The 12,167-nt window shown below is 35.5% G+C and overlaps 1 protein-coding gene across 1 annotated transcript; it reads left to right on the top strand.

Annotated features, from left to right (window-relative positions):
• The first annotated feature begins 11,377 nt into the window (after nt 1-11,377).
• On the top strand, nt 11,378-12,125 carry LOC130613468 (uncharacterized). Its single transcript, XM_057434808.1, has 2 exons — nt 11,378-11,545; nt 11,718-12,125. Exons 1-2 carry the CDS (start codon nt 11,378-11,380, stop codon nt 12,123-12,125), a joined length of 576 nt encoding a protein of 191 aa, XP_057290791.1.
• Nucleotides 12,126-12,167: the final 42 nt, after the last annotated feature.

Raw genomic sequence — 12,167 nt, 5'->3', positions numbered from 1 at the left:
GTCAACAAAGGAAGTAACTCTGAACTTTTTCCAAGCAGAACCTATCCTGCAAGTAACACTTCTTCCAACACCCCCTTCACTGCCCAACATATCACCTAAGTAACAGAAGTTCTCAACTATCTCTAAGGAGCCACTGTTGTACATCAGTGAAGCTGGAAATACTTCATTCTCTATAATCTCAACTTTGCAGCGCTTGCATACAAACTGAATGTCAGCTCTTAACCTTCCACTAATATTACTGCGCTTCTTATGTACCCAATGCTTGCCAGTCTGACAAAAAATTGAATTACTACCAACCCCTTTCCTGCAAACTCCACAAGGCCACTTTCCAACTACAAGGTCACACTTGGCTGCAATGCTACTAATCATGTCTTAAGACTTTGCTGTGTTCACCCTTAGCCCTTTCTCTACTAGTCCTTTCTTCCACTTCTCAAACTTTCAACTAATTATTCCATCGACTCTGCTATGAGAACGAAATCATCTGCATACAATAACTCCCATGGACAACCTGTTCTGAACTCCATCGACAGCGCTTCTAAGACTAGAACAAACAACAAAGGACTAAGTACAGAACCCTGATGTACACCAACATTTAAACTAAATTCATCACTAAGTGAATCGTTAATCCTGACACGACATCTAGCATTGCTGTACATACACTGTACCATCGTAACTAGCCACTCATCCACACCTAATTTTCTCATAGCCTACCAAATAACTTTACGTGGCACTCTCTCAAAAGCTTTCTCTAAATCTACAAAGGTAAAATAGAGATTCTTTCTCTTTCCTAAATACTTTTCCTGAAGCTGTCTGAGTAAAAATATGGCATCTGTAGTGCCACGCCCTGGAACAAAACCAAATTGCATCTTATCTATATCATTTTTTTCTCTAAGTAACTTATCAATCACTCTTTCAATAACTTTCATTACTGGATCAACCAACTTCAAACCTCTATAGTTACCTCTTTCTAATGCATCACCCTTGCCCTTGAAACAATTCACTATTACACACGACTGCCACTCACTCGGAATAGCGCCATCCGTTATAATCTGATTAGCAAGACTTGTAATAAGCTCAACTCCAATATATCCAGATGCTTTTACCATCTCTGCAACAATACCTGATACTCCTGCAGCCTTTCCAATCTTCAATTTCCTAATAGCCTCCACTACCCATTCTGTATTGATCTGCATAGCTGGCCCTTCTACAACATCATCATCAGACAAATTATCCTCATCCCAACCAAACTCAGTGTTAAGCAACCTCTGATAATAATTCTTCCAAGCTACCCCTTTCTCCTCCTCTCTGCTAGCCAAAACACCTTCATCATTACGTATACACTTCTTACCTACAATATCTTGATTAGTCTTCTTCATTTGCTTTGCTATCTTGAATACCTCATTGCGCTGGTCTTCCCTTCTTAACACATCTGCAAATCTGTTTCTCTCTGCTTCTGATTTTGCCTTATACAATGCTGTACGAGCGCGACGCTTAGCTTGTAAGTAAATATCTTTACTACCACCTGACTTCCACTCTTTCCAAAGTTTCCTCTTTTCCTTTATACACTGGTCAACCTCATTATTCCACCACCAGGTCTGTCTATGTCTAGCTGGTCCTTTCGTCCACCCACAGGTATCATCAGAAGCTTCTAGAAGACAATTCTTTAAAGTAGTCCAAGTACTTTCAACATTGTCACTATCACATTGACTATTGTAGGCTAACTGCTGAACTTTTGCACTAAATTGTCTTGCTACAATCTCTTCCTTCAGCTTCCAGACTTTTCAACGGGGCCTGTACTTTCCCTTGGCTTCTTTAACACTCTTCAAGATAATATCACAAACCAGCAACCTATGCTGGGAAACACACTCTTCCGCCGATATAACTTTCACGTCCTTCACCACTTTCTTGTCTGACTTTCTAACCAAAAAGTAATCTATCTGTGTCTTGCAACCACCTGACTCATATGTTATTAGCCTACTCTGTCTCTTACTGAATGATGTGTTGCAAACCACCATGTCCGTTGACATTCCAAACTCAAGCAATCTCTTCCCTTCCTTATTTCTGCTCCCAAATCCATAGCCTCCATGCACGCCTCTATAACCTTCAGATGACTTCCCAACATGACCATTAAAGTCGCCGCCCACCATGACAAGTTCAGTGTCTCCAAACTTTGATGTGACTGCTATTAACTCATAAAACTTATCTTTATCTTCCTTACTGAGTCCACTCTGTGGAGCATAAACTGACAGAAAAGTGACAATCCTATTACCTATCAAAAACTTTATCACTCTAATATGACTATTAACACGCATAACATCTATTACTTTTTCTACCCACTTCTCTGCAACGAATATGCCAACTCCTCCATATCAATCACTATTACCAATCCAAAAAAGCTTATGCCTTGCCCTCCTACCTTCCACAAATCTCACTGAAGTTTTGTAGAAGGTAGGATAATAATATAAAAATAAATAATAACACAACATATACACAACAAACGAATGCTACTCCTCAAAGCCTCAAACCAACAAAGTACTTCTAGACATATGTTCTAGTTGACAAACAGACAGAGAAGTATCTTCACCACTGTCACTGCAGTTAGACAGTGTAGTAGTAATCCGCTAAGTGGGGTCACCAGATTTTCATCCAGTGTCCAAAGTAGATCCAAAATCACTGCAGAAAACAAAAAAACAAAAAATAATAATAACAATAAAAAATAAATAAAAGATATATACAAAAATTAGTAATCGAAGGTAACCTCACGCTCATTAAGCCTATTAGGTTGGAATGAATCTAATTTGTGTGGCCAAAAGGATTCTTTACTGGGACAAACTTTTGGCATGGTGAATTAACGTAAATGATCAATCTTTCATTCCATTGTGATCAGGCTCTTAGAAATGAGAGTGAAAGGAAAGCTGTATAACAGGCTTCCCTGGACTAAATTTCCGGTGGCTGCATTTATAGGTGTTTAAAAGCACTCTAAACTTAGTGCTGGTACTACCAACATACTGCACGCCACATTTTCTACACTGTGCCAAATAAACAACATTATCAGAATTACAGTTCTTTTTCTTACCTTGAATTTTAAAAGAAGAAGAAGAGGATCTATTAGTGAAAGAATCTGTCTCTTTCACATAGTCACAAACGCCGTAACGTTTGCTACCACATTTTTGTCTCCCCCCACATACCTTTTCCTTCACCGACAATTTTGCCCTTAACAGCATGTCTTTAGGGTTTTTCCCTCTCCTAAAACCAACTATTGCGGGTGCAGCAAAGATGACACAGTGTTCTTGATTAGGCGTAAGAAGAAGGTGAATGTCCTGCAGATGATTTTTAACCTTAGAAAATGCAGGGTGATACGTGAGATTGAACACAAGTTTTTTTAGAAGTGTCCTTATTCCTCTCCCTGTCAAGTAATTCATCTCTCTTAAACTTCCTTGCTCTCAGTACCTGTTCTTGAGCCAGCTTATCACTGTATCCTCTTTTTTGAAGCCAGGCCTCTAGTTTGTTGCATCTATTGTCAAAAAATTTCCCTTCAGAGCAGATTCTGTTGAGACGGAGAGCCTGGCTGTAGCTTTATAACCTTAACATCTAAAAATTTAACACTTTGTTTGGAATATTCTGCAGTAAACTTGCATTTCTCCAGGCCAAACGGTTAATAGGCATAACCTTAAAAATGTGATCATTGTATCAATTACACTTTGCGATCGACACAGTTTCCTTAGAGGGTGTAACATGCTTTTGAGCCCCACCCACATCATTTCGATTGGATTCTTATCTGGGGACCATTTTCTTTCATAAAGTTAATAGTGTATTTTGACTTGTGCATGGGATTATTTTCCTTAAAGAATCTGTTGTAATCCAGGTTCATTGTTTTTACAAATGGAAGCATAGACAGGATACCTGTCTCTCTTTTCTGCTCTCGCGCTGTCCTGCTTTTTTAACCCTGCTTTTTTTAGCGCGCTATCGCTGAAAAGAAAAGCAGGCAGCTGCATGTGCGTTGACTGATATTTTTCAATAAATGTGAGTTTGGTGGGATACTTTTAAATGTTCAAACATATTAAAAATTATTATGCGGTAACTCCATTATTCTTTTTTAGTATTTAAGCCATTTCTAGCGATTTTATTGGACTAAAGCTAGAATTTTTTGTCTTTTAGTCGCAGCTATAGCTAGCTAGCTACCTTAAGCTAATTAATGTTTGTTTTTAATCCGCCATGTTTTAAAGTGACTTCCAAAATAATTATGCGAATATTTAAAAACAATACTGTGAAATTTAAGTGGCTAATATTTTTGATTTTGAAATCAGTTGTCAGTTTGAATGTTAACTGTCAAGGTAGGTTATTCTAAACTCTCTTTTTTCTCTTCTCTATCAAAAATATCAAAAAGGGAAAAATGATGAGTTTAGTTTACTAGACTAATGGAAGCAATGCTTCTTTCAAAATTGTATCGACGTAAAATTTCTATAAAAAATGGATAAATCACCTTTGGAAGACCAACCTTGTTCCCTGATCTCTAAAGGTTCAAGGAACTGTAAGTCTAAAAAAAATTCTAATTCTATACTTTATGCATAGCATTATGCCTGTAAATATCATCATTTGTGTTCTTCCTTTTCTAGATAGAGAATATTTTCCAGCCCATACGTGAATTTTGTTTTGGTGTTTTACTTTCGGGCTTTAACTTAGCAGAATGATATTTTTCGACAAAAACAAACTCAAGAGCAACGCTCCATCCAAATACGCAATTGTATGGAAATAGTTATTCATGTACTACAGAGTTTTAATAAAGGGGCTTGCATGCTAATTGCAATGTCATTGTTAAAAGATTTAACGAAAGCGAATATGTAGCAACACTTTAGCGACAATATTATAAAAAGAATGAAAACTAAATATATATAACTAAAATATCCACGTATTAATTACTTCTGTTTTGACTTTGTATATAACGCATACACTGAAAAAAAAATTATTTCGACGCATCAACAAAGAACAAGAAATGGCTTCTGCAGATATTGTTAGGAACAGGCAAAAAAAATTGCAAATTCCAACTTACACGTTTGTGTATTTTCAAGAAGATAAAAAAACTACTACTAAAAAACTTGTAAAAGAGGAACTTTTAAGGCAATATTTACAGGACAAGAAAGATATTGAAGTTAAATTAGAAATTTATGTTCAAGCTAAAGCTAATAATATATAAACGTTTCAATTTTTCTTCTAAAAAAGTAAAATAAATACAAAAAATGCCCTAAATGGCTATATTTTGCATTCAACTAAATAGCCATAATGGCACCTAAAACTCCAATTACACTTTTCCAGTCCCCTGTTGACACTCTTAGGGGCTATTTCTTTTATACCTGAGATTCAAATCTATATGCTCCAACTGCTCCAAGTGCTCCAGTGACCAAAAAAACGGCACAGATCCAAATGCAAGTGCTCCAACATTTTAATGTGATTAAAAAATATAGCTTATATTTTTTGCATAATTTTTGCATAATTAAGAAACTGTGTCTCTTTGTAAACAAATATGGCTGTTTCAAAAGGAAAAGTGCAAGCACTTTTAGCCTTCAGTGAAGTAGAAAACGAAGACGATCAAAGAACTGAACAGGATATAGCTGACTTAATTCTACCATTGGTTGCAGCAATAAGTTCTACTAACTGTGTTGGTGCTGTTTGCATAGTGTCCTGGAAACTTTGAAACAGTAATACCCTTGTATTTCGTTGACACATTTAAAAGCCATTTTAGGTTGAGGAAAATACCAATAGAATCATTGTGCCTAATGATCGACAACTTTGATCAGTTTCTCAAATTAAGTATTGGTGAAAGACTGATGGTCAAGTTGCACAAACAAGTGTGTAATTTTTTGTGGTATTGTGCGTCAAGGGGACCGCTTCGTAGTATTGCTGATCACTTTGATGTTTCTGAGTCAACAATATTGAAAATTAAACGTTGAGTATCAAAGGCAATGTTGTATTGTTAGGTCATACTTAATATTGTTTGACCTTTTCGAAATTCCATAATTGAATAACTAATGGCTTTAAACTTCTAAAAGGCAAGGAAGGTGTGATTGGTGGGATAGATGGCACACAAATTAAAATACCAGGCCAATTTATGTAGAGTATTCAAAATGGTTTCTCACTGCAAGAGTTTCACTGGCGAAAATATGGTGTGCCAAAGAAATGGGCTTTCGAAACGAGAAGGCTTTGACCGTAGTAAGTCCAATTATTAGTTCTGAATACTCTAAATGCTCCAAGTGAACTGCTCATTAAAAAGTTCATCCAGGTTTGATTCTGACTGCCCCAAATTACCAAAGAAATGGTAAATGAAGCACTTGAGCATCCAGAACTGAATCTTGCGTACAAAAGAAATAGCTCCTTAGATTTATGGGTTTTTCAAAAGAAATAGCTCCTTAGATTTATGGGTTTTTCAGAAGTTGTAATTTTTTGTATTTTGCGGTAGTGCAATGGAGTATTTTCATTCTGTAAAGTTACAGAGATGCTTCTAGTCTAGTCTCAAAATGTAAGATCCGATGTATGTACTATTTTCATTTTTAACCCCTTATTAAGTTCAGAATTTGCTATTAGTAAAATAAGTTTGAATACTAATATTTTCGAAATGAAATGACATAATCAGCTGAAATTTTCAGGGTTACTCATCTTACACATATTGTCATACAAACAAAATTTTGAGCAAAATCTTAGAGTGTCAACTGGGACTGTTTGTGAAGTTTGTATGGAATGACGCAATATCAGGAACTAAGTTGCATATTTTTGTGATATCAAAAAATAATTTTTAGGTTAACTTCCCCTTTAAGATGTAGTTCTGAATTTATGTGGAAAGTTGCTTTGCGTGATTCTATGTTCTTTTTACTCTGGTGATAAAACCTTATTAATAATCCATTTTTAAGAAAAAAAGACCCAGAAATGTAAGAGACCTTAGCATGTTCAGAATATTAAAATTTATTTTGCCTCCATATTCATAGATTTAGCCTAACACGTCAAGGTGTGTTGTGAATATCGAGAATTGAGAATTTAACTTTGGAAACAAATTAAATTTTATTTAAAAATTGTTGTTTTTTTATATTTTTTTTTTGTCAAAACATATCTAAAATAGTTTTTTGATTTTCAACGACCCTGACAAAAGTTACGATGAGAGTTATGAAAAGTATGAGTTATAAGAAGTTAAATTTCGAAAAAAGGCATTATCAAAGCTACTGAGAATTAAGAAAATTATAAACCTAGATACATCCCATGGTTAAGATAAGTTGAGAAAATATTTAAACGTTTTGTAAATGAAACTGCAACCGGGAAGGAGGGGGTCAAATTATAATTTTCACCTTATAAATCTGTGTCACACAAGAGTCCCTTGCTGCCCCTAATAAATCTGACAACAGCATTAATTTTTTACAAAAACAACCATAAACTTAAAAAGGATTCCGTTCTAGTAAAATATTTTACAATGCATAAATATTTACAATGCTGTGATTCGCATTTTTTTACCAGACAGTATCTTCTAAGTTTGACTGTGGTGTGTGATGTACCTATGAAGACCATAACTCCATCTACTAGAATAACTACAGTATTCTTAAAAGCAAACAATTTTCTGGCATCTTAGTTTTTCCAAAATATAATAAAGTTGTCAGTCATTAAAAAATATAAAATATGAGAGTGGCAAAGCAAATATGTACAAGTTATTTAAAACATATGCATAAAATCCAATATCGCTGGTGTAAAATTTAATTTTTTTATGCCATTTATAACAAAAATAAACTTGCAGTATAAATTTAAAAACAACACAAGTATAACTTACGGTATAACTTTCCAAGCAACACAAGTATTATTCTGTATTACTTTCAAAACAGCGCAAGAACAATTATTGCTGCATAACTTTTAAAAATAAGTTTTTGAGCATTTTTATCTTTTCACCTTGACAGCTAGTTATTTTCATAAATCAAAACAAGAGAAAAAATTTATCCAAACACTTTTTTTTGGCAAGACAAATTATTAATTATTTTGCCTTCGCCACAAAAAATTATTAATTAACTGCATGCGTAAAGCAAAAATAAATTTGTTTATATTTAACTTATTATTGTCGCTAAACAATGGTGGCCCCCAAACAAGACTCTATTTAAGCAAATAGAGTGGTATGACCAAAATATCTCTGGATGGCACTGATCCCAAGGTAATTTTCTAAGGTTAACTGACCTAAAAGCTTTGCATGAGAAAGTTATTGCAGTATATTCACTTTTTACCAAAGTAACATTATCTGAAATAATTACAATTTTTCTTTAACTGTTGGTGGCCGCTCTCAACAACAGTAAAAACTATTATTTTGAAAAATTGAGTCCTTTTTCAACCTGTGCAGTTTGTGACATACTATTTCAGGCTGGTCTGTTACAGTCAAGATGCTGTTCACTTTGCATTCCCTAGAACAATAAAACAAGCTGGCACCCTTGTTTTCCTTGTTCGTAAATTTAAGATTTTTCAGTTAGTCATCCTAACTTTAAATTAACAAAAAAAAATAAATGCAATCACAAAGAAAATCCCAACAAGTGGAACGATGTGAATGAAAAAAAACAGAGGATAACAAAGTGTTATATTTATATTAACATATTGTGTTTTATATTTAGGCTTATGAAAATAATATGTTCAGAGGTGTTTTTATCCGCATCGAGCCAAGATTTTACTTTGTTCTAAAGACTGAACTGTATTTCACTTTGTTTTAAAGACTGAGCAATCGTTAATTAACATTAGCTTCAAAAAAGAAGACCCCGCCGAAATTCGAAGACGAAATGTCTAATTTTGTTTTTCCAGGTTGTATATTACACGACTTGGAAAAACAAAATTAGATGTGGAAACTTGTTACTTCTGTTGATAAAAAAGAACAAGGCATTATTGTACTGTTAGACTCCTTAGAAGGAAAAGTAAAGGCAGAAAAAACAGTTTCTTACCTGAATGCTGCAGCATTGCATGTTGATAATGGCATAAATATTCTACTTGAAAAGCTTGATGTAGCATTTAAAAGCGAGAAAGTTGGCGAAGCTTATAATGCATACTCAAAATTTATTTTGTTTCAAAAATTGGAAAACATTTCTATGAATGACTATATTGTCGAGTTCGAACACTTGTATTGCAAAATGCATGACCATGACATGAAATTACCAGATACAATTTTGACATTCACAGTACTTGATGGTGCAAATCTTAGAGATGATGAGAGAAAAGTCGATCTTGCAGTTGCTAATGAGTTAAACTTTGACACAATGAAATCTGCTCTCAAGAGAATCTTTTCAAAACCTGATTTTGATGCCACAATGTCTTCATCTGCAATAAAACCAGAAGAAGCGTCTTATAGCAAAAAGTCCTTTTCGTAAAAAGCAATCATTCCTATCAAAATTGGTGACAAAAAGTGCATCATTGATATAAAAAATGATAAGCCACCATGTTTGGCAAAGAGACGAAACTTTGTCTCTCCACCAGCGGTCACTACTGCATAGACATCAAGAGGAATTAGCCTTTCAGCAAGAACTGAATCCAACGGAACGCAAAAAGCAATTTATGAAGCTACATAAACAATTCAGACATGCTAGTGCTCATAATTTAAAATAGCTAATCACAAATGCAGAAAGGATGGATAACCAGACTGACAAATTAATTGACAATGTTGTTGGTGAATGTGACACGTGCATCAAATATAAAAAGCCAGCCGCTCGACCTGTTCTTGGATTATCCAAAGTGAATAACTTTATCAAACAGTCTCCATGGATCTTCATAGTCTAGATCAAAATCTTTCGTACATGCATGTCATTGATGAGTTCACAAGACTTCAAATGCACCGATCATTCGAAACAAAGACGCCTCAGTCCGTGCATTTATGAAATGCTGGATAATTATTGTGGGAGCATCAAGCAAAGTATTCTCTGACAATGGTGGAGAATTTATTGGCGACAATTTTGTGGACATGTGCAAAACATTTGGTATAAAAATTTCAACAACTCCAGCATATTCACCTTGGAGTAATGGCTCATAAGGAAACATTGACTCATGTACTGTTGATAATCAAGGAAGATCGAAATGCGAATGGAAAACAGCACTTGCTTGGGCAATTAATGCCAAAAATTCCCTAGTGAATCACAGCTAGTATTTGGCTGCAATCCAAATTTACCAACAACTTTTACTGCAGAACGTCCTCTCTGGATACTACTCCCGAAATAGCAGTTGTTGCCAAACACCTTTCTGCTGTCCATGCAGCACACCAGGCATTTATTAATGCAGAGTCCTCTGAGAAATTTAAACATGCTCTTCGAAAACAAACCAGGCAATGGTCTTACCATGGCACTTACCAATTCGGTGATAATGTGTACTACAAGCGAGAAGATGACCAAAGATGGAAAGGTCTGCTAAGGTTCTTGGTCAAGATGGACCTGTTGTTTTCATACGACAAGGCTCAAGATATATCAACGCACATGTTTGTTGTTGTGCAATTTGCTGACCCACACACTCAAGATCAAGTGGAAGTAACCTTAACTCAGCTACCTTGCACCAAGGAAAATGTGGTCATACCTGTCACAAAGAAAGCAACTACCGAAGAAGAAAATGAGTCAGATGACGAAACACCACCTCCACCTGTTTCAATGACTGCACCTGAAACCCATAAACAGGCAGCAAATAAAGCAGCTGTATCTGCACCAAGAACTGCATCTACCACATCACGAATTGCACCTACTGACCAACCAAAAATCAAAGTGAATTAGAAAATAACCTTTTAACAAACAGATGGACAATACTGTGAAGCCAAAATATTAAGTAGAGAAGGAAATAGTACAGGTCAATATTCCAAATGGTTCAACATCCAATACAAATCACCCAACTCCAATGCTGGAAAAATTACTAGCCTTAATCTTTCAAATGTGAGGAATATTCAAATTCTTGAGAACGAATTAGATGTAGACAAAGAACAGGATGTTGTTACTACCGGTGAGGTACTTGAATTAAAACATGAATCGTTTGTTGGTGCTAAAGAAGAAGAACTTAACAGCTGGAAGGAGCACCTTCCAGCTGTTAAGAGTGTTTATGAGGAGGTGCTCTATAAACAACAGAAATGTATATCTGTTCGATGGGTATGTTCTCTGAAACCAACAAATGATGGTCTAAAACCAAAGGCACGTTTAGTTGCTCGGGGTTATAAAGAAACTGGTATTATTAAAAAAGATTCACCAACATGTGCTAAAGATTCACTACGAGTCATGATATATCTGTAATTAATCAAAACAGGTGGAAAATGAAAATTATTGACATCAAAACTGCATTTCTGCAGGGTGAATTTATTGAGGGAAATGTGTTTCTTTATCCCCCTCCTGTAGCCCACTGTGCCTAAGGATATATGTGGAAACTTCGCAAATGTGTTTATGGTCTCTTAGATGCCTCTCTTAAATGGTATCAGCATGTCAAAAATACCATTTCAACACTTGGAGGGAAGGTGTCCCATGTTGACCCAGCCCTTTTTACATGGCATAAAGAGAGTGTGCTAATTGGGATGATAGCTGTTCATGTTGACAACTTTCTTTGGTGTCGGGATAGTTATTTTTCCAATCAAATTATACCTCAGTTGCGCAGCACTTTACTGTGGGGCGGAAAGAAGAGGTAACCTTCAGATATCTTGGTGTCAACATTTGTCAAGATGAAGAAAGTATTATTATTGAGCAGGCTGATTACATCAACAGACTGCTGCCACCTTATTTGATCGTTCTGAAGTTGAGAAAATTCTTTCTTCAAAAGAACGAGATGTTCTACAATCTGAAATTGGACAACTCTTGTGGGTAAGCAATCAAACTCGACCAGACATCAGCTTTAACGTATCAAATCTTGCAGTCAATATGGAAAAATCAACATCCAAAGACATTGTCGCGCTCAACAAAGTCATTAGAAAACTTAAAAATGATTTCTACGCTATGACCTTCAAACAACTTCAGAATCCCATCAAAATTATTGTCTATACAGATGCGGCATTTGGCAACCTGCCTGCTGGTGGAAGTCAAGGTGCTTATCTCATTTTCCTTGCTGATGAAAACAACAGTTGTATGGCAATCAAAACATCTCAAACGAATTGTCAGAAGCTCGCTTGCTGCTGAAACATTGGCTATGGGTGAAGGTATTGATGCAGCATTGTACGC

This window comes from Hydractinia symbiolongicarpus, chromosome 11 (assembly GCF_029227915.1).
Source record: "Hydractinia symbiolongicarpus strain clone_291-10 chromosome 11, HSymV2.1, whole genome shotgun sequence".
In the NCBI taxonomy this organism is placed as follows: domain Eukaryota; kingdom Metazoa; phylum Cnidaria; class Hydrozoa; order Anthoathecata; family Hydractiniidae; genus Hydractinia; species Hydractinia symbiolongicarpus.
The sequence above is the reverse complement of the archived record's forward strand: the minus strand, read 5'-3'. Positions and strand labels throughout refer to the sequence as shown.

What these genes read in the sequence shown, in the direction of transcription:
- LOC130613468 (XM_057434808.1), top strand. Translation starts at nt 11,378, where the DNA reads ATGTGGAAACTTCGCAAATGTGTTTATGGTCTCTTAGATGCCTCTCTT. An exon ending in TTGGGATGATAGCTGTTCAT is followed by an intron (nt 11,546 to 11,717) that starts GTTGACAACTTT and finishes TTACATCAACAG; the next exon opens with ACTGCTGCCACCTTATTTGA.